At 35.1% G+C, this 23,391-nt stretch overlaps 2 protein-coding genes across 2 annotated transcripts; one reads left to right on the top strand and one right to left on the bottom strand.

Annotated features, from left to right (window-relative positions):
- Window positions 1–1,084: 1,084 nt before the first annotated feature.
- LOC143469069 (syndetin-like) lies at window positions 1,085–17,887 on the top strand. The gene is made up of 22 exons (XM_076966627.1): window positions 1,085–1,229; window positions 7,586–7,756; window positions 7,852–7,977; window positions 8,060–8,130; window positions 8,520–8,673; window positions 8,826–8,930; window positions 9,426–9,545; window positions 9,751–9,885; window positions 9,999–10,122; window positions 11,726–11,894; window positions 12,033–12,249; window positions 12,407–12,586; window positions 13,423–13,523; window positions 13,696–13,767; window positions 13,853–13,967; window positions 14,642–14,752; window positions 14,864–14,967; window positions 15,045–15,141; window positions 15,902–16,101; window positions 16,268–16,348; window positions 16,876–16,974; window positions 17,095–17,887. The coding sequence occupies exons 1-22, from the start codon at window positions 1,179–1,181 to the stop codon at window positions 17,321–17,323; spliced, it is 2,832 nt and encodes a 943-aa protein (XP_076822742.1). The 5' UTR covers window positions 1,085–1,178; the 3' UTR covers window positions 17,324–17,887.
- On the bottom strand, window positions 17,871–22,270 carry LOC143469070 (sperm-associated antigen 6). The gene is made up of 10 exons (XM_076966628.1): window positions 22,122–22,270; window positions 21,829–21,924; window positions 21,060–21,226; window positions 20,299–20,482; window positions 19,891–20,096; window positions 19,632–19,805; window positions 19,391–19,543; window positions 19,048–19,239; window positions 18,755–18,871; window positions 17,871–18,665 (listed from the first exon to the last, which is right to left on the bottom strand). The coding sequence occupies exons 1-10, from the start codon at window positions 22,144–22,146 to the stop codon at window positions 18,453–18,455; spliced, it is 1,527 nt and encodes a 508-aa protein (XP_076822743.1). The 5' UTR covers window positions 22,147–22,270; the 3' UTR covers window positions 17,871–18,452.
- Between the last annotated feature and the right edge of the window lie 1,121 nt (window positions 22,271–23,391).

Below are 23,391 nucleotides of genomic sequence, written 5' to 3'. Positions count from 1 at the left end.
TGAAGGTCTCGGCCATCCTTCACCTATGCTTTCCAGAGATCTAATCTTCGCTTTTTTTCTGCACCTTTCTTCACTTTTCAGCAGTCATAAATCTACGCCTTTCCAAGACCTTTACCTCCTTTACCACGGCCGGACATGATGAAGTTATTGTATTGTTTTGAAAGAATCGAATCGTCTCATACACCAAAAGAGGTATGGCTAATTTGCATTTAAATTAATGTTAACTAAGGCAATTCGAGTATTATATATTATTAAGCTGCGTAGACTTCGCATTTGTGGTACGTATCAGAAATGTAATGACTTGATTACAACAGATTCGTTAAATTGAAGTGTTTGGTTGGTTTCGTTCAACCATGTTTAGAAGTGAAGTTTACTTAAGCTCTAGCCAAAAAACTGTTAAAAACTGAACAGGGAAAATATGGGTTTGGTAGTTGACGTAAATAGGAAAACAGATGAAAAAGATTAAGAACCACTGAACTAACCTCTGTGAAGTAACACTTGAATGGAAGGGAAGGGAATAACTGAGTAAATTATAACAAAGTAATTGTGTTACAACATGTGTCATATCATACTGACTAATGGCAAATGTTGATTACGAGTTACAATTTGATTTCAGCAGAGTGCGGTGTTTTGCCAGCTTTGTGCAACTCCCCATCATTAGATTAACATAAACTCTGACAAAATATACTGTATATCAAAAACATATTCGTCTACGTTTTGCTGATATGAAGCGATAATTACCTATTGTGAATAGAATTAAAATAAATTACCTTCTGTTCTATTATTATGAAATCGTGAATTTACAGACTTTCTGTACGAAAACTCGAAGAGATTTGAATAAAATGATCGCTGTGTAAAAACAATGCAAAGATTCAAAAAAGGTGATTCCCCACAGTTGAAAAGTTATTATAGGCCTACAGTAGCTAGCTGCAAAGGGTTTGATTCTTGTTATGTTTAGGCTAAATCACGATAAACTGTAGATTGGTTACTCTTACTTTCTTTACTCGTAACAACCTCTTGTATACGGTATTTACGACCTGTTTAAAAATTGTCAAAAGAATAAGGAATTAAGGTTTTATATCATTGTACTCTAACGGTATAAACTTTTAACAACTTTATTTATCAGTAGGCCTGCCAGCCTATATATACCTAGGCTATAGCACTGGAAAAACCTAAGAATGAAGAAAATCCGTGGTTTATTTGACAACGTTGGAAAGCATTCAACATCTGTAAGTAAATTTCACTCTTTAAACCATTTACTAATAGAGGAGTAGTTGTAATGCAGACTGCATTGTGCAGTAGCCTACTTGTAATGATATTGACATATTAAGTAGTGTTATTAAATTGGTGTCTAGTGCAAAATTGCACAACTAAATGACGTCACAATTTGGGTAGCAGGGGCCTAGTGTACAGATGCATTACGCGTTTGTGCACTTTTGCACTAGACCCAGAAATTGTCTACTGAACCCACTGTTTGGTATTATAGTATGATCATCTTTAATATTATCTGGCCCGACTAGCAAGTACGGCAGTTTTCGATGAGAACTAGTGCGTGCATATATGCAAAGTTTGGCAAGATGACGAGCACTGAAGCTTCAATTCTTTGTTTATTTATTATAAGTTGTCGTAAAGATAAAAATGTTCGGCATGCACATTGATGAATCTCACATGTGCAAGCGTCACACATTACGCTATGGTTCTAGGGTTGACCGCTAAGTAAAAGGGTTTATGCAAATTAATCTCAGCGACGATTCATCATTGCTCAAGACCTAGTTACTGAGCTAGTTTATTTTTGAAAGGTACACTTATCTTTTTTAGTTGAGTATTTAATTTTTTATAAATTTATATAAAAGTAAATAAATACATTATTGTAGTGCCCAAATTTGGTACTATTCACCAGGATCCCCGCTGAGCAGGAGCAAGTGTTGTTAAAACCTTGCTCAAAGGCAATATAACAGTAGCACTTTAGGTGCCGAATGACAGGGCATATTTTGGGGATTTCCTTTAATTGTTTTTCGTATAATTAAGTTAGGAGTAGTACTATACATACTATGCTATAATTATGAACTTTATTTTTTATTATTTGTACTAACCCGAGGTTTCTCAACGGGGGCCATGGGACGTTCTACAAGGGTCACGAGCAAATGCCTCACTAGTGAGCTAGAGTGTACTTGTAGGAAAAGACTGGGCAAAGCGGGACACAAGTTTCTCACATTTTTGCGCTTGCTGTGCAAAATTAGTGGCCCACGCAGTAGTGAAGTAAAAAGTGTTTTGCAACCAACAATCTATTTTTTACTGATGAGCAGCGAGCCATGGATTTTGAAAGGCCATGAACCATGAAATGGTTAGAACAACTGCACCAACCTGTGTGCGCTCACAGGCAAGCAATCGGCAAATTATAGTCCACGATGCTTGCGACGTTGCTGCAGTTAATAGTTATGATATAACAATTGCGAGTTAAAAAGTTTGCTAATTTTTCTGTAATAGTGGATTAATGGTTGTGTTTGGCAGAGTTCAGTTGTTTCATACCAACTTCATTGCGATCACGGTATAGATACCGGAGTGGTGTTTTCGGTGAAATAGAATTTTATACATTGCAATAGCAGGATATTCTATGCCGCGTTGCAGTGGTGCTAATAACAAAGTGGTTGTGTGTTTCGGGGTGGTTGTTAACCGGGGTTCCACTGTACTCCACTTTAGCATATATATATAGTTTAGTTATAGCTAAATCTGCAACATGCTTAACCTGATTGACAAATTTTGTTAGCTTTGATTTACACTTACTGCAGCTTCGATTTTGCATTAACAAAAAAGAAAAGAAGACTGTATGGCTACGCATTGTGTAAGATTAACAAAAGATCAAACAGAGCCCTCTTTGCACTCGCACTCTATAATGCGATCTCTTCTCAGGCGAGAAAAGGGCATAGCTCAGTGCCAATGCACATCTTTGCAAGGTTCATGCTCATACCTTTAATTAAATCAGGATAAGCCAAATTTCAAAACAAAGTGTTACAATGGTAGCACTGACTCATTTTGCCAAGTGTTTTTTCCCAACATTGTATGATGCTGTCATGCTTTTTTACCAACACTCAATGTGGGATTACTCTTCATTTACCGAATGCAATCTCGCTGTGCATTTCCAGTATTTGGTAAAGCAGAACTGATGCATTACCAGAAGGCGAGTTATTGATTCATTAAGCCATCATCATCATCATCATCTTCCATTCGCCTGGTGTTCAGGCCTGGTCTTCATCCCGAAACAAATTCAGGGTCAACCAGTTGTCTGCAGCGATGCCTCCACTTTCCCCTGTCGATGGCATCCTCGATTTTCAAACCTCTCCTTCTCATATCATCCTTCACCGTCTCTTCCCATGTTTTCTTTGGTCTTCCCCTTTTCACCTTTCCTTCAATCATCTTATGTTGTATGTTGTCATCTTATGTTGTCATCTTATGTTCAATCTTCTTATTAAGCTCTCCTCATTCATTCGCTCAACGTGCCCCAACCATCTCAGACGATGTCCTCTCAGATGTTCTTCAATATCTTCCACACCTGTCCACCTTCTTATCACATCATTGGTAATCCCATCTCGTACTGTCTTACCACACATCATTCGAATCATCCTCATTTCTGTCGTCTGCATTCGCCTGATATCAGCCTTCTTCATCGCCCAGCATTCAGCTCCATAACACATCACACTTCTTACACATGCTTTATACAGCCTTCCTTTCATGTTGGTAGAGAGTAGTCTGCCACAGAGTGTACCAGACAATTCCTTAAACTTTTTCCAACTAGCGCGTATTCTTGCCGTCACTGCCCTGCCAGTACTGTCATTTTCCCCTATCATATCCCCCAAATAACGAAACTCCTTAACAAGCTCGATCTCATCACTTCCCAATTTCACATATTTCTCCTCTTCTTCATCACTAATACAACCTTTACATCTGCCACATTCGTAATTCGTTCCACTCGTCAGCCTTCCATTGATACCTGAACATCTCTTATGCACCCAATACTTGCACTTTCTGCATTGAATGGAATTTCTCCCTACTCTCTTCCCACAAATTGCGCATGGATCAACAGTACTGACTACTCCCTTCGACGATTTTCTACCAATTCTCATCGCTTTGGTTTTATTGATGTTCACCTTCAAACCTTTGCTTTCCAGTGCGCTTTTCCATCTAACAAACTTCTCCTCCACCTCTTTCCAGCTATCTCCTACGAGAACTAAATCGTCAGCATACAAGAACTCTTCCATTGTTGTTTCCAAATCATGTGTCAGAGCATCCATAACAATTACGAAAAGCAATGGGCTTAGCACTGAACCCTGGTGGACCCCCACTTCTACCTTAAACCATTCTGACATTTCGCCTTCGAGTTTCACAGATGTCTCAGCTTCCTTATACATCTCCATCACCGCTCTAACTTCTGGTTCCATCACACCTTTCTTCCTCAAAGCCCACCAAATCACTTCTCTGGGAACACGGTCAAAGGCCTTCTCCAGATCAACAAACACGAAATACAGCTCCTTCCCAACCTTTTCGTATTTCTCTATCAATTGTCTCACAGCAAACATGGCATCCACTGTACCTTTTCCTGGCATAAAACCCATTTGGATCTCACTAATTTCAACTCTCTCACGAATTCGCTCCTCGAAAACTCTTTCCAAAACCTTCATTGCATGTTCAAGCATTTTCAAGCTTCTATAACTGGTACATTCCTTCACATCTCCCTTCCCTTTGTACAAAGGAACCAACACACTCTTTCTCCAACTTGCAGGCATTCCCTCCCCATTCATCATACCATTACCAATCTTTGCTAGGACGCTCTCCACATTACATAGCCGAATTGCTTCTATTGGCACACAACTTGGACCAGCTGCTTTACCTATTTTCATTTTGTACATCGCTCTCCCAACCTCCTGAACTGTGATTTCCTTCACGGGTCCAACATTTTCCTTAGATTCTAGTGTGTTATCCCACAGGTTTTCTTCATTCAGTAACTTTTCGCAATATTCCTTCCACAACCTCAACTTATCTGCCAGCTGCATCTGTAACTGTCCATCTTGACTTCTCATGCAAGGGTTACCAACAATATCTCTTTTACACATTGCCTTTGTTCTTGCCATGCGATAGATGTGCCTCATCCTTTCTTCCATTCTCATTTCCTCAATCCTTTGTGCCCCGTTTCTTGCCTCTTCATGCATTGCTTTTGAAACCTCCCTCTTAGCTTTGTTTCTATATTTTACATACTCTGCTCTTGCCCCTTCACTTCTTTCATTTCTCCATTTTTTGTAACTTTCCTTTTTCTCTCTCAGAGCCCTTTTGACAGCACCATTGTTCCACCACCAAGTTTCTTTTCGGCCAGCACCCTTGGACACTTCACATACCTCTTTTACAATCTTTGCCACTCTGTTATTGACCTCATCCCATTCCAAGTCTTCAGTGAGTACATGTCTTGCCTTTTCCTTCACTGCCTTTTGAATGTTTGTCTCCTTTAACTTCCATGTCTTGATCTTGTTTACCTTTACCTTTCGCCCATAAAATGTTTTCTTGAGCAGAACATCCATTACTATTAAACGATGTTGCATCATAACCGCTTCTCCTGGGATTGTCTTCACATTTTTCACCTTCTCCTCCTTTCTTACCAAAATATAATCAATCATAGTTCTGTGTCCGCCAGATTCGTAAGGTATCAGTTTCTCCACATCTTTTTTAAACCATGTATTGACAATTTTCAATCCAAAACTATCTGCAAAGTCCAACATTCTCTCTCCATCAACATTCCTGAGGCCGTGACCAAATCCCCCATGCACACCATCATATCCATCGCTATCTTTTCCGACATGACAATTAAAGTCTCCTAGAACCACGCATTTCCCCTGTGCTTTCAGCATTTCCTCACTCAATTTATCATAGAAAGTTTCCTTTTCTTCAGTGCTACAACCACAATGGGGAGCATATACAGACAAAAAGGTAACCACTTCGTTTCCGATTGCAATTTCCACTACTATCACCCTTGCATTGACCCGCCTGACCTCAACCACATGTTTCACCAGATTTAAAGTAACCATTACTCCAACTCCACCATGAGCTGTGGAGTTGCCACTCCAGAACAACTTGTAGGTTCCTTCACCCCCTTTCACTGTCCTTGTACCATGATTTTTGTACCTCACTTCCTGCAAACCAGCAACATCCACTTTCCTTCTATACAACATGTCTACCACTTCTGCACTCCTTCCCGTCAGTGATCCCACATTAGCTGTAGCAAATCTGAGGGTCTGCTTCAGTTTTCGTGAAGCCGCGTCAGGAATCCTGGTTTCCCTAGAGGTTTTCCCAGGGTCCGTCATTAGATCTCCCTTACTAACCGACACAGACATCTCCTTCCCCGTAGTACTATTAGCTCCAATTGTGCGGGGGGCCCACAGTTGGAAACCATGACGATAAAATTGTCGCTGCATTAAATAACATAAAACTTTGGTGCATAATTTTATGGCCGAATGCCCTTCTTGGCGCCAACCAAGCATGCCGTTGGTATGTAAAATACTCATCCGCCTAAAGACAGCTTGGAGTGTGTAATGATTAATGCAACGCTCCTCGCGGTCCTTAATCAACGCCCCTTGTAGCTTCGTCGCATACCTCGTAATCACGCCTATGATGGTCTCAGTTCAGCTCCTCAGTTCTTTTCAGTTGCGTGATTACGATTCACCATTCTAAGATTACCAGTTTCCTTTTTATGCTTTTGTTTAATTTTACTTGTTGTGTTGCAGCTTAGTTTAGTTTTTGTCTCTTAAAGCTGTGCAATTAAAGGATACGATTATTTACAACTGTCTGTTCAGTTCAGAGTGTCTACGTGTTTTTATTGAGGTTCGCCCCTCTAGATCCGCCCAGATTAGCAAAAACAGCCTCACCACGTGTAGGTTCTGGGACGGTCTTGTTGCCAAAAGGCAACCTGGGATGGGGGGACCAGTGTACAGAGAGGCTATTGTTTCATCTGTTGAAAGGTACTACCCCTTGAGACCTAATTGAGACCTTGACCTTGAGACCTAATTATACTGATTCATTAAGCCACTATGCATTAAATAAACAGCTGGTTGAGTTAAGTAGAATGCATATATTGAATAATATGGAATTAGTTTTACTGGTTAAGTGTTAAAAAAAACAACCCATATAGGCCAATAAAATTATGACATCAGCCTGAGGTCACAATGCTTTTCAAATGAAGTGTGGATGAAAGTTGTGACTAGATTTTGTTTTTCCACTATTAGTCCATTTTAGTAGGAATTTTATATTGGTGCATCAAAGATGACAACAAAAATGTGTCATTTTAAAGATTAAAAACGTTTAAAGTGGCTGAAGTTAAGAAATTTAAATAACATACTCAAGTTAAAAAAATTCAGTAAAATTTTGGCCTCGTTTTAACATGTCTGAGAAATTAATTTGACTTTATTTTAGTTACTGGCTTTCTTGTAATTACTGTATATACATTAAATTATTTATAAAACCCTGAATATTCTTTGCAGGTAATGTTTACATTTTTGTGTTTTTCACATTCCAAACTCAGTTTGTGTTGAACTGTGTTTTGCAGGTAATTAAACATCAACACACTGATGACATTAATATAGGTGCCCCTAAGTATGCTTATAAGGATGAAGCAAGGAGATTTACAACAAATCCTCAAGCAGATCGAGAAGCGATCGAGAGTATAGATAAAGTTTTTTATGGGGATCAAGAGGCCATAAATCCTTACGAATTAGATGTTAGTGTTTGTCATGTTTTGCTACTGCAAGTAATTGGAAGACTTTGGCCAAAACCTGCTATAAACATTGTGTGCTTATTTCATTTATGATTTAGAATCTTCCAGAAGCTTTATCACTGGGTGATGTTGAAGTTCGTCGAGAAAAGTTACGCCAACAAGTAAATGCGATTTCAAAGAAACTTTCCGACGTTATTTTGGAAAATCAACCATCCTACACAAAAGTAAAGTGCACATATTTGAATTCATGTTCGGTTTAGTGAAGTGACACTAAGTTTTTTATTAGACAATTTCATGGTTTTACAGGAGTTAAAAGATGTTCAAGAACTGCAAAGAAGCCTACATAATGCTTTTATTATATGTAGCAACGGCAGAAGGTAATATATTTGTAGCCATGAATTTGCATTTTGTATAAGAAATATATGCTTGCTGATAAATTTTATATTTTGACATAATTTTTGTAATGCATTCTAGTTTAATTTATAACTTGGCTTGGTTTGGATTAAACAGAATAACTTACTTTAACTTTTTATTGCAGTGTGGTTCTTCTTAGCATTGTTCACTATAAAATACGTTTACAAGTGTTCGAAAAAATGAATGCGGTTATAGCTGAAAAAATGCACAAGTGAAAACAGAAATGTGTTACCCTGACACAAAACAAAGTGTTGTAATGATCCTTAAGGACCATTGCACATTTCGGACAGAAATTAGAGTAATGGTATTAATAGTTTTTATCGATTATTAAATTGATCTATGTGAATGATAGATTTCTCATGTCTGTAAGCACACGTTCAACTACAGCTGGACTGAAGTTGCTTGCCAGTCAGCAAAAAAGGCATAACTTGTTGGCGCTGTGTACTGCTCTTGAAACAATCAGAACGCTTCAGCATACTGATATACGACTTCGTGAGATGTTGGAGGTGAATGTTTTCATTCTGTTACTTGCTAGTCTACAAAGCACATTGCCATGTTGTATATCAGTATATTTTCCTTTTTTAATTTATGGTTTACTTTTGTAGTACTGTATATTTCTCTAGGACGATTAATAAATTCCCCTTTATTTAATGCTTAGGAGGAAGACTATGATGGCGCAATACAACTTTGTCTTGAATGCCAAAAAGCAGCCTCTACTTATCGCCATTACCACTGTATTAAAGATCTCAGTTCCAAACTACAAGTGCGTGATTTGTTATGTGAATATTAGCCAATTCGGGCATCAAATAGAAAAAAAATAAAAATGTGTTCAACAGAAAATGAACACAAAAGTTTGGAACACAGCTAAGAGACTTTCCTTAACCTGATTATTAGTATTTTGATATCACCACTGTTTAGTATTCCAGTAAGTAATTGCTATGCAATTTTTGATGGCAATTGTGTACATGTATTCCTAATGGTATTATGTATATGCTTGACAACAGCAATATGACATGTATATTCATCCCATGTTGTATTATTCAAATAGTTACAAATACTCACTCACTCAAAAGTTTATGTCATGTGACACATGTTTATCAAGATAATCTTTTTAGATATATGTTTAATCTCTTCTGTTATTGTAATATTGTGTTATCTTTAGCTCCAATACCGTTTTGTAATTGTTTGTTTTATATACATGCTTTAAGATGCAACATAAATGTAAAATATATAAATTACAAAAGTTACATTATGTTAGGACACTTTGGAACAAATAGAGGAGCAAATGGATGTAGCACTGTCTAAGACTTGCAAAACTTTTGATGAAAATGTCTATGCAAAGCTTAAAATTGCTTACCAGTTGCTAGGAAAGACACAGGTATGTGGATAAGTCCCAAAGTTTGAACAATCAGAAATTATTTGATATGAATTGTTTGGCGAAACACTTGTTGAACAAACAATTAGTTTGTGACATGGTGGAGACTAGATCTTTTGGGTATTTACCTTACTAAATGCGCTGGACACTAGATTTTATTCCTTGATTTTTCCATTTACTGCTTCATTGTTCAATTCTTTTTTTATAGTCTGCTATGGACCAACTTTTAATGCATTATACCACCTGCATCCACAACACGGCTTTTCATGTTGTTCTTGGTTTTGCTGAACTTGGAAGCTCTAAAAATAACTTACATAAGAAGCAATACAAAGACCTTTGCACTGTAATTTTTCGACATTGGTTATTTAGTGTGTATTTGTAATACTATCTAGTTTAGATGAGACATGCTTGCCTAAGAAGCTTGTCTCAAACTTAAAGCTAGTTATTAATTTGCAGCACATCTCAGGAGAAATCTACATACCTTGTCTGATGGAGATGTGCAAAGCATTGTGGAGCATAATGCACTGTTATCATAAAACTTCAGTCTGGCACAAGAACTGTATTTCTGCTAATGGTCTTGGTGAGATATTTTGTTGTTACATAATCCTATCTATATGAATATATCTGATTTATTCAGTCCGTCTATCAGTGAGTCACTTTCTGGAAAGGCTTTGCAATGACAGCGTCTAGCAATGCCAAAGTTTCACAGAAAATGCTTCCTGATACCCAGTTTGGCAACTGTACAGTATTATCTAATTTGTCATAATTACATTATCAGAAGAATACACTACATGCTAATAAGGACTCAACTATTGGTTGCTGCACAAACATCTGTGTCTGAGAATTGCTCTCGTAGCTACTAGCTAGTAGTTATTAACACATCACCAAAATAATCTCTGAGTAACATAATAAATTCAATATAATATACCTTATATTAACACAAACACGATTTGACTTGAACTCGATTCATTGAAGATAAATTGAATGATTGAAACACACCGATTTATCAGAATAGAGATTGAACGGAATCCGAAGAGCGATTCAACAGCAATCCAAGAGAGCAAATAATATCAAACTTACAAACTTATACCCGGGTCATTCCATTTATAATTATCAATTTTTTTAAATGTTGTAACCCCTGGAAAGGGATTTTGTTTGTTTTTTTTTATATGTTATAGAGATTGAATAATTATGAAAATAGCAAAAAATTTTTTAAAATATCTCCACTAGGGGCCGAGATACAGTATTTTGAAAATTTGGCAATTAGTTTTGTAGCTTTTTGCCAACGCCCCGAAATATTACCCCAAAGTCGGGGCATTAAAACAATATGAAAAAAATATTCAAACACTTATTTCTCATACAAATTTTTGTTTTGTCATTATTTTAACCTCAAAGATGAATTCTTTGGGTCCAAAAATGGTAAAATACATATTTTCACGGTAAAAATCCTTCAAGGCACTGAGTTACAACCAAAAATGAACATGTAAAGTGAAAAAATGGTTGCACTCACCACCTAAAATCCTACTAGTGGCCAAAATTGTATCTATACTGTATCTCGGCCACTAGTATAGGTATTTCAAAAAAATTTTTGCTATGTTTATAATTGTTCAATCTCTATCACATATACAAAAACAAATAAAATTCCTTTCCAGTTGTTACAACATGTCTTTGATTATGTAGTTATAAATGGAATGACCCACCCAATGAGTTATTATGTAATCATATTAGCTTTTTTCCAAATTCATTCTGTTATAATGATTTTCTAATAACCTTACTATAGTAACACAACACATTGCGCTGTACACAGTTGGCCACATGATGTTTCCAGAGTGCAGTTGAGATTGCATTCTATGTTTAATGAGGGCGTACACTGGGTGATAGGGGTGTAATATTGGAGCTTATTACAAAAAATTTGCTTAAAGCTAGTTTTGTTTCATTTGTCACCTTTGCGTTAAATGTGTTTAATTTCAAAAAAGTTTTTATTCACTCCTCTTACTGTACAATTTCATCAAAGTATGGAAGCTTAATGATTTTCATAAATAGTTGAATATTGAAACGAAATAATCAGCAGAATACCCAACATAGCCCATTATGGTCTTTGAGTTGCATATAATATATGAGTACAGCTTAAAATATAACAGCATATGAAAAATAACTACAATACATTTACAATGGAATTTTAGATGTAGCAGAAGAAGTGGAAACAGAAGAATATATCAATCGCAAATTGTCGCATGGACGCCATCGCATTTGGGCAGATGTCCAATCCAGAATTAGAACTTATATTTTGTCATGTGATTTAAGCGTTTTTAAATACGATGACTTCATCACAGTTCTTGATATTGTGAAAAGGTACAAAAAAAACAATGCTTTATATTAATGAAGAAAGTACACCTGTAGGGATGAAAGTATTTTGGTGAAGACAATATAACTTTGCTTGTGAGTTTCTACACACTTCAAATGTTAATCTTCGGTATTATTTTTTGCTAGATTTATATTAGTTGGTGTTGATTTTTGCCGTAACACCATTGATGAAACAGAGCCCCAAACAACAACGGACAACCTGAATGAACCACTAAGGAAACAAACTCTTTCCTATTTTTACAATCACCATAAATCTAGATTGGAAGAATTGCTCATGTTTTTAGATAATGAAGCATGGCAACCCTGTCCTGTTAAATCATCGTTTGAAGTCCTAAACATGCAGGTACAAAGATGTTGATGAGTACTAATGTCTTTCCACTTCGTCTAAATACAGAAGCTATTGCAACACGTTCTTAATAATAGTGATCATTTAATAAGATATATAGAAATCATTGTGATGGAAAGTGGTTGTGCAAGAATAAATTTATTGCCTTTTGCAGGAATTTAAATTTCTTAGACAGCTTGACGTTGATGATGATAATCTTTTTGATAATAATCAAGAAAATTTTGCTTCAAATTTGCCTGGCATAAAATACTTTGATCCATATACGAATGAAAGTCACCCATTTGCTGATCTTGAAAAGATGAGCCAAAAAGCAAATAGTAATGACATACGGCAGGTAAAGCTATTCTGTTCAGTGGTGTAGTTTCTAATTCACAATTCTGTAATCCGATATTATGCTCCTTGGCACTATTCTTTGTGAAGCCCATCGGAAAGGTACCAAGTATGCTTGAATTGCTCATGCATATTCAGTGGTTCTGGTAAACAGTCTTAAATTTGCGCAAGACAAAATAAAAATGAAAAAAAATGCATCGGAAAATGCATGCACATAAGATGGGAAGTCAGTATTTTCAAAGTACTGACAGTACCGGTAAAGCACTCACCAGTATGGTGAACTATAGTACCAGCAGTTGGAACAGTTTTATGGCACTTTTTTGAAACTTTGTGATATCATCATATTCCTACACTTTGTCAGTACTCTCTACCGGTACTTCTTGTTTAGCGAATCCTGCTGCAAGTGCAATTTTTGCCCCTATTTTGGCCCTGCTACTAATAACTTCTTGTCAAAACGTATGTAACTTCACTCATTGCAACTTTATTAGACATTTGTAGATTGAGAAAGAAGAAAGACCCGTGAACACTAAAATTGGCATTTTGAAAAATGTATTTTTCGAAACCTTAAAATAATCTCTTTAGAAGTATTGTGTACCCGGATTAACTAAACTTTTTTGAGAAAAGCAATTTAGTACAGGGATTCAATACTTTTTTCCAAATGTACTGATGGTATCAGTACCGAAGAGGTACATTACTGCGGTACACTAATTCGATATTACAGTACCATGGCAATGCCCACTTTTAGGGGAATTGGTCCTTGGTAGCTGTAAATTAAATCTGTTACTATACCATATTCGACTAGAGGCTATGTTGAAACAGAGGTGTTGCATGTAATTTCAGGTTAGATATGATTCATATGAGGCTAGTGATGAAGATGATATGGACGATGAGCTGCACCAGGAGTACATTGATGAAAGAACTGGAGAATCACCTGTGTCTGAGTAAGACATACACTGCTATTTGTTTGTATTACATAAGTGATAATTATGGTGCTCTGATGGAGCAATTACTTACATCAGTGCTCCCTGATATACACTCTCCTACTACATTACAGATGTTTATATTTTAGGACGTGTTTATGTTATTTCATTTTAACTCCTCATTTTCATTTAGCAATGCATCTAAAGTACTTCATGGGCCAATCATGACCAACACTGCACTTCACGTTTTGCGTTTATGTGGAAGGTGTTTTTTGTTTTATAAAACTATAAATAAACTTATATTTCAATGGCTTACAGACAGAAATCTTAATTTTTTTTATTTTTCTCAGTTACTTGAAAATGTGTGATGTTTTGAAACCAATTGCCATTGATGTGGTAGTCTGCATGACTCAACTATTTGACCTGTATTTTTATGCAGTATTTGAATTTTTCTCAACCAGCCATGTAAGTAAGGTAGAAGTAAGTAAGTAATTTTTCAATATTAAAATAAAAATATAACCAGTACCACCAAAATATTAGTGTAGGTTACCACAGCAGATATTTAATATTACTAAAAAGAAATGTATAACGACCATTACCTGTAATTACCTGCTTCAATTTTAAATACAGTAAAATTAGCTTCATATGACCACAGATAACATGACCATTTTAGTGCGTTCCCGAATTTTGTCATTAAAAATATTCCTTTTACTGTGACCAGTCTTCGGATATGATGGCCATTTTTTCATCTTTTTCAAATTTTTCTATCAATTTTTCGTGTCAGTTATGGACTTTGACAGTGACAATGACAGTTGTGCCATGTGTATTCTCAATTCACCTGCTGACATTCACGTTAATGTTGCTGCTTAACATTAATGAAATATGTGATGAATTCAATATTTTTATGTCATTTTGTGCCTAATTGTATCAATCTTGGTGTGGTTAAATGGTACTGTAATTTGGATTATTATAAGCATTCAGATATTTTATCCAAAATAATCTGGTCCAAAAGTGATCATACTACGCGGAGTCTACTGTGTATGCTCAATTGTCCATTGCCTAAATGGCAGTAAAATGAACAACCATCACTATCATTGAACAATAAGCATACATAGGATAAGAAATGTATTTACTCTCAGGAAAAGGAGAAGTATCGTTATGAAAGACTTACATCAACAATTAAAAGAATGGAGGAATCTTTATTTCTTCCTATTTCAACTAATGCAGAAAATGAAGCAACTTTGCCTCCGGTAACAAAATAATGAGAAATTTGAATTGCAAATATCTCTGTATGTGTATGTTTAATATGAAATACAACAATAACACAGTAACAACTATTCAGATAGTTTTTCATTTTGCAGAGTTCTGAAAAAATTGCTCGACCTACACTTTCACCTGTTGTTGATCTCAATAAGAATGAAAATAATTATGGGATAATGGAAAGAATAGTTGCAACAGAATCTTTGTACGTGTATTCTTAATTATAATATGTTATACTATATAAACTGCATAACTGTAAAAGCCATACTCTTGTTTCAACAGAATCTGTTTGTCTGAACAATTTCAATCCTTGCAAAAGTATTTGGAACTTATGATACCACAGTCAAAGAAAGCATTTTTGCACCAGTTTTATTCACAAGTATGTAGATTTATGTCATTTTTGACATTCAGATTTGGGTATTTTACTATCCAACCTCTGCCGTTGACTATTGCATGAGTTTGCATTTGAGTTTTTGTGCTGTTATCCACACAATCATAAAGAAAAAGATTAAAATTTAGATAGATTTAAAATGACAAAGATTTTTTTCTTGTACTTGTATTGTATTTTTTACCTACTGGGAAAACAATATACGGTAAAGGTGTTGACCAGTAACCAATAAAGCAAAAATTCTACAAGATAGAAAGCATAGCGATCTCATGAAACAAAGTTGGCATATTTGTGCGTTAGTCCGAAGCACCTTTTGTACCATGTGTGTATTTAATAAATAAATGAACGAATGTCTTGCAACACTAACATAGCTTATTTATAGTTGACTTGATCTCAAAGAATTAATTATTAGTTCATTTACATATCTTATAAAACTTTGTGCACAGCTGTTACTGTCACTGTTATACAAAAGAGATAAAATGCAAATTATGGTAGTTAAAAATATGCACTTGTACATGGTATAAAAATGGTAGTTAGTGATGTTTACTAAACCTAAGTAATTACAGACATTAACTCTAGTGCAAACTTTATGTTCCATTATTACTTGCTATTGTGTTTCCATGTATTGTACCAGTTATAAAGTTTAGAGTAGACAAAATATCACGCGTACAAATTAGCCCCTTATTTTTCGATTCACGGTTTAGTAAAAAAAACTTGTTTTTGGTAAGTAATAATCATTGTTGTTTTACAGACTGTTAGATCTTCGGCAGATGTAAGATGGACTTCTTATTGGGAATTTTCATCACGCTGCATTAATATGACGTCCACAATAGAAAAAATGTTCTTAGTTAACTGGGATATAAAAGATATTATGTCACAACATAATGCTTATGTGGATCAGCTTCTGAAAGAACTGGGTACTTTCAAGTCAAGATTGCAGCAGTCAGTGCGGTAACTTTCTTTTTAAAGCTGTATTCGTAATACACAGTGTTATACGCGTTGCTACAGGGATTTGGTTAAATTGGTAGAAGTTGTATAGTGCTACTTTTTAGAAAACAAACAAGTAAAGATTAAGATATGCTGTATGCAATTTGAATGAACTTTTTAAATTGCTTAGATCGGTCCAAATGCCAGAAGCAGTAAGCAAAGTGATATGGAATCACTGCATTCGAATCTCCAACCAAGTTTTTGTTGAAGGGTATAAAAAATAAAGTTATGAAGACTGTGAATTTGATTAAAATTTTGTTAAATACTAAATGTAAAGAATAACTTTTTAGCGTGAATCTTTTAGAAAATAAGTTATAATTTCGAAATTTCAGTGGAAGCTTTTTAACTCAACGTTGAAAGCACCAATGAAATTAGTTCAAGTTATCCAAAGTTTCAACTGACCCAAAGTTGGTAAAATTATGAGCACATGGCCATGAAAACATGATGGAAGGATAATAATTAATAGATACATTTTCAATAATCAATTAATGCGCAATTCATGTTTTTAGCATATAGCCACTCATTGAAGAAGCAACTCACCATGTTGTTTGCATTACAATAAATAGTTTTTCTCATAATTTGGAGATAACGAGTACTATTTATGCCCAAGTTAACCAAAGTTATGTTAGTTGAAATCCATTTTAATAGGTCCCGGACTGGTGTAATTGATTGGAGTTATCTAAAAGATCAAGCAAAGCTTGTTAAGCTTCTGCTGTATTGCAATGAATTTTTCTGCAGATTCTCCAATGTGAAAAAATGCAGCAATGAAGGAAGAGCACTTATGCAGCTAGACTACCAACAGTTTTTGATGAAATTTGAAAAACTTGCTAATATCAGGTAAATGTTTGTATTTGTATGTAATATGAATACTTGTTCTATATGTTAAGATGAAATTTCTAGTAAAGTTAATTTAAACCGTTGTGTATAATACTTTGTTGTTTTACGCATTGTATACAGGCCAATTCCAAATCGTGAGTATGTGGAGGCGTATATAAAGGCCTATTACCTCACTGAGAATGATTTAGAAAATTGGATGAGAACACATATTGAGTACACTCCAAAGCAACTTTCTTCTTTGGTCAATTGTTCTGCTACTTCATACTCCAGTAGCACAGCTGCATCAACCAATCGTAACGCAAAACAGCGAATGATGTCATTAATAGAAGAATTAACCATGAGAAAATAGTAATTCAATGTTGCAGTTATATGTCTCATTTGAAATAGTTTAACCATTGCTGATCAATGGAGAGTTATTTTAATCATGTTTTTTGTACACTGACGAGCTGTGTCTTTATACAATTGTAAACATGAGATACTGTAATTATTCCAGACCACCTATGTACCAAATCAAACATTGTTCAAATAGAATTGTATTGTTTTTTTTTTATTAAAAAAATTTTAACTAGCAAACACATTTTATGGGGTTATTCACAAAAGTCCTAAAATATCGGTAACACCTTATTAGCTTTGAGTTGATCTATTAATTATTGTGGTGTAAATGTTGTGGCCGTAAATATGAAAACTTGCAAAATGACTTAGGTATTTGAAAATCTTCATGGGTCATTTCTTAAACTAAATTAAATAACTTAAATTTTGTCAGAAGAGAAGATTGAAATGATTATGGAAATTTGGAAAATGCTCAACTATTTTTTTGCTCATTACTGTAGTTTTTGTATAGTGTCAGCCTCTATTTCAATTTTTAGCTAAGTTGAATCAGCTGTAATGTGCAATATAAAATAGCCATTGTACATTTCTGTATGGTTTGTTTCAATTAGTGAGGTTTGGATTAGGGCATTTCCTGGGAAATTTTTGGAGGTATTATTCCTCCATACACTTTATATCTTTTTCTTGACACTCTATAAGTCACTCTTATTTCAGAACAGACAAAGGAAATAACAATTTGTTAACTGGCACACTATGAAGACTACAGCTGACTTGCCAAACTTTGTTTTGTGAAGGTAATATCAAATGTATCTATCTATGTTTCCCAATGCATTCAATGTTGGTAGCAACCAATTGTACTAGTATAACATTACCAAACTTCTTCAAAGTGTTGCTTTTTATATAAAATAAACAAAATAAGAGCATCAGATACTAACATAAACAATCTATATTATTTAACAAACATATTAATATAGAAAATTCTTTAATTTCTATGTTTTGGACTGTATGAAGTTAAACAGGACTTGCCTATTCATCCATTAGGTTGTAAGCGCTTAACACATTAAAGTGGAAGTATTAGAACACAATTTAGTGCAAATCTAATAGCAACAAATTAGTTGTCTATGACATTATGTACTGTATTTCATAAGTTTTTAAGCTGTGGGCATAAACTTTTCCACCCTTTCCAAAAGCACCTCAGAGTAGCCAGGACTATAATATCTAACAATTTCTTCTGGAAAACAATTGTTGATAGAGGTAACATACTCGTGTAAAGCAGATCCTGGCTCTGCTTTTATTTCTTGGACTTTCTTCAAGCCACCAGTGGTGACAAACAGACGGCGGGCCTTGCTATCATGTGGTAGAACCTAGTAGAAATACAGTTTATGCAATAAAGTTAAAACTGGTATGACAACTAAATAGTAAATATAGTACCAACTAGAATACAAAAACTTACTTTGCTGTACTGTCCTACAATGTGCTTAAGTACATTTGGCGGGGCATCATGCAGAAGTGGTTCCAAAGCAGGAAGATGAACACATTTCTGGAGTATGTTTTTTAAAGCTTTCTTAGACTGAAAATAAACCAATACAACTGTCAATTTGCTTGCTGGTATAGAAATAGAGTTCTGGAGTAAATACCAGCAAATTCAAAAAATTCAAATTTTTGAATCAATCATTTCAAATGTTTGAACTGATATAATCCATTTCAAGGTGCATTACATAAATGAGATTGTAACAAAAATCATACTTTTATTTGCAAGTCTTCTGAGCTACTTGCAGCAAGGTAAAGCTGCAAGAGACGTGGAAGAACATTTGCAACTGCCACAGCTTTGGCATGCTCGGGAGTATGCCTGCCAATTTGTCCAAGAGCCCATGCTACACCAGCCTTAATATGATCTTCTGTTTCTTCTGCCAAAGTGATTGCTAGTTGATTGACGCCCTAAATTTAACATTGAACATATAAAAAAATATTTTAACAAAAAAAGATTACATATATACGAAAATTTCACAAACCTATCACTGTCTACGCCAATTTAAACACTAGATATCAATTAGAAGTAGTACGCTTATTTGAAGAAAAATGGATATACCTTAGACACAATAACAGCCATTGCCAAGTTTTCAGAATGGGCACCAATGAAACCAAGTGTCATAACACCTGGCAGTCTTACGTTGCCTTTAGATTCACCGACATAGTCTACAATTGCTGCCACTCCACCAGCGTTCACTATCAACTGTGCAAGCTGTAAAAAATGTTAATTTTTTGAAGTTCGATAACTGACTATATTTGTACATAATTTTATCTGCAATAATAAAACACAGCACTAATACCTCTGGGGTGTGTTTGGCAATTTCTCTAACAAGAGTGGCAACATTCTTTCGAACGTATTCATCAGGATCTCGTAGACAGGTCAATACAGCAGGAAATATCTCTGCTTCTACCACCATTTCTGCTAAATCGACAGAGTGTTTCGATATTTGACTTAGTGCTGAGAAAACTTGCCTCTGTAATGCATGTAAAATAATGTAGTCAAAGGATTTAAATATCATTGTTTCCTAGCTTTTTTTTCTTTAAAAAATTCTTTGATACCTTTAGCCTTGCATCTGGATTGAGTATCATCTGTGCAAGATGAGCAATAGCACCAGCATCCACAACAGTCTGAGCCAGTTCAGGGCTATGTTTACAAATATCGCTTAATGCAGATGCAGAAATGCGCTTCAAAGAAAGCTCTGGCTCCTGAATGCAGAGGACAAGCAATGGAACTGCCCCAGCATCTACTACTGCTTGAGAAAGCTCTACCAAACATACACGTTTTCACAGTAAATACCGCAGTTTTAAACAGTGATTTCACATATCCTAAAGAATTTTGTAAAATTAGGAACTCTGGGATTGAAAAGACACATAACTATATTATAGTAAACTATGGTACACAAAATGGTATATTATCTTTAAAAAAACAAGAAATTATTAAAAAATAGTACATGGCCGTTACTAAACCTGCATTATGCCGGGCAATATAACCAAGCGCCCATGCAGCAGCTTCTTTTACTCCTGGATCAAACTCTTCAAGACATATCACAAGTGCATCAAGTGCACCACAATCAACAACTGCTTGAGCAAGCTGTGGTGAATGCTTAGCGACTGCTCGCAGGACAAAAGCAGCAGCTTTTTTGTAAAATCTCTGAATTAAAATTAAGAAGTACTTTAATTTCAAAAAAATCCATACTTTTATTGTGCAAACAAACATTTTTGGGTATATTTAAATGTGATAACAATCATCAACATAATTATGAGTATATAGTGAACCATGGTGGCTTGTTTGCAAATCTTATCTGGCAAACTGGTAAGCATATATTCTATCTGGGCCAAATGCTGACATGAAATTTAGGCTTGCAATAAATAAGATTGTTATTTCAGAGAAGACTGTTTTTTGTTTATAATTGAATCGAATTGAAACAGTTTTAAATCAGCAACAATATGTTATTATGTAGTTATCTATTCACAAAAGGTATTTTTTGCACAGTAAGACCCATTCTTTTGATTAAGTTTGCAAATAAATTTTTACAGCAGAGTCTGGAGTCAATAACTTTCATGCAAAAGTTTTATCTCAATGTAATTTGAATGATATTCGCAGCTGAATCTTTTTTACTCAAAGATGCCTTAAGTAGATTCAATTGCATGATAATATGTAAATTGTCAGTATATTGCCAAATCTAAATAGCTAAAAGAAAAACAAAAAAAACAGAATATACACTAACATTTTGTTCTGCCAGCGAGTACACAAGTTGAGGTAAGATATCGCCTTTTACTACAGCCTCAGCTAAATCATCATTATAATTGGCAAGGCGTCCAAGCGCAAGTGCTGCAGTCTGTTGCACCGTGGGGACAACATCAAGAAGGAGGGGTCTCAATAGGGACATAACACCTTTAAAAAATTGTTAAAAAATAACTTACAAAATAATAAACAACAATGAAAAATTTAGTACTATGTTTATAAATGGATAAATGATTGAAAGAAGTTTTGAATAGTACACTGGTATGACCATGATATCAGAAAAGGAGAGTGACCATTTCAACAAAAGTATGTGACACAGCCTTTTGCTAAAGATAGGCGCTTAGGTAAGAAAAAAGGCAATGCAAAAAGTTCATTTCAACTATTTTAGGTTTTATTGAAGTTAAATTTACAAGAAACTGTGAAAAATAGCTCTGAATGCACATTTTTTCCGGTGAAATAGTGGCAGCCTAAAAAAGGTGACTCTTTGTGTGACTTGAAACTTATCTTTTCTACCTAACATCTTAATGTAATCTTAGAACAGTAAGTAGCTCAAACGTATGCTGTATTATCTTATCGATATATATCTAATAATGTATTATCTTGTATTGTTCGATACTTTGTCAGTATTTGGATTACAGCATAGGCTATAGGCTACAATAACTGTTTCAGAATAAAATGTTGTATGATAATTTTGACCAGAAGAAAGACAATAAGCAGTCTACTCTATTTAAGCTATGAGAAAAAGTACTTGCCAGCATTTTGAAGAGTTTCAATATTCTGTGGCCTTGTAGACAACTCAGCGATGGTTTGAACAAACTGAGTACGAGCTTTCTGGTACTGCTCAAAAACTATACAAAAGTTTCAGGTATTTTAAATGATATTTTGTCATAGGTAAGTGTGTGTGATGTTTGAACTGTAAGATAAGTGATAAATCTAGCCTATGCATACGTATTCTGCCTGCAACAGCCTATGCTGATGTCGCGGCCACAGTACCATGTCGGTATCTGGTTAGTTACTTCTACAGGCTATGTAGTCTAAGTCTTACCTTGTAAAACTTGGCGTTGACTCATTTTTGTACTTCTCCAATATGTTTGTGCAAAACTTTTTTAAAACTCAATTAGAAAAATTTCATGACTCAGCCTACAAATCAAACCTACTCATCACAGGAATAACTCACTCACTGACGTTTCCCAAGTTGTGCTTTGTTTGGTTGCTCAGCAACAGCTGTTAAAGTGTGTTTTCCAATATTTATATATTTAAATGACATAGAAATCAAACATGAAAGGTCTCGACCAGGATTCCACTAGCCCAAGTTAAAGGGGATCATAAATACCATGATAAATTATAGCAAATGGAATTTAAATTACTTATTTGTTTATTGATTTGATACTTTGTTCAGTTATTACAAAACACATGCGGCCACGGGCAAGATTTGTTAAACATGTATCAAAATTGGCTGCAAATTTTGTTTCATCGATTAATTTTGAAGTTATAAACATCGTTGAATGTAAGTGTTTCTAAGAATGTTGTGCTATTAAAAATGTTATTTTGTAAAAAACATTACGTTTTTTGTCGCAAAGTTTATGTAAACTGACATAATAACAATCGCAAAGAAAATCAAGTTTTGAGCGTGTTAGTTCGTTTACAATAGCCTACATAGTTTAGTATCATCCTCATTATCGGCGCATCTTCAAACCCCTATTTCTGTAAGACACACAGATAAATGCCTGCGTAACATTGTCGGAGAAAATAGGAAAAAGTATCAGTAAATCCTTTCTTTATACTTACGCTATATCTTATAGATGAGTACTGCAGAGCGTATTAGACATATTTGGTCAATTCCAGAAATAAATAGTTGCAGCAAAATAGTTAATTTCCTGTTGATCAATTTTCAGTTTACATGCTTTTGAAGCAAAAACATGTATTGTATAATATCTTTGCAATCCAGCAAAAGATTTTCCTACTATTGTCATGAAAGCTTTGGGTGTAGTTTGTTTCTTAATAGCACGTCTCTTTTAAACCGTTGTGCCAAGTACAAATGCTTACGAAACTATACGTTTAGGTAGCCAATCGATATTCTTTGAGCAGATAAGGCTTATCGCTAAGGGGGGCCCTCGTGCTCCTGAAGAAGTGGTCCAGTCCATATCGGTGCTACGGTTGGCCGTTATGGTGTAGTTATAGACTGGATAAACTAAAAAACTGAACAGATCAGTCGTTGATCTTAGAACGGATCAACTTGGTCACATTTTCTTCAGATTTCGCCTAAAACGCTTCCAATAAAGGATGACAAATAAAGCCATGCACGCGCAATTAAT

Source organism: Clavelina lepadiformis, chromosome 8, assembly GCF_947623445.1.
Source record: "Clavelina lepadiformis chromosome 8, kaClaLepa1.1, whole genome shotgun sequence".
Classification (NCBI taxonomy): domain Eukaryota; kingdom Metazoa; phylum Chordata; class Ascidiacea; order Aplousobranchia; family Clavelinidae; genus Clavelina; species Clavelina lepadiformis.
The sequence above is the reverse complement of the archived record's forward strand: the minus strand, read 5'-3'. Positions and strand labels throughout refer to the sequence as shown.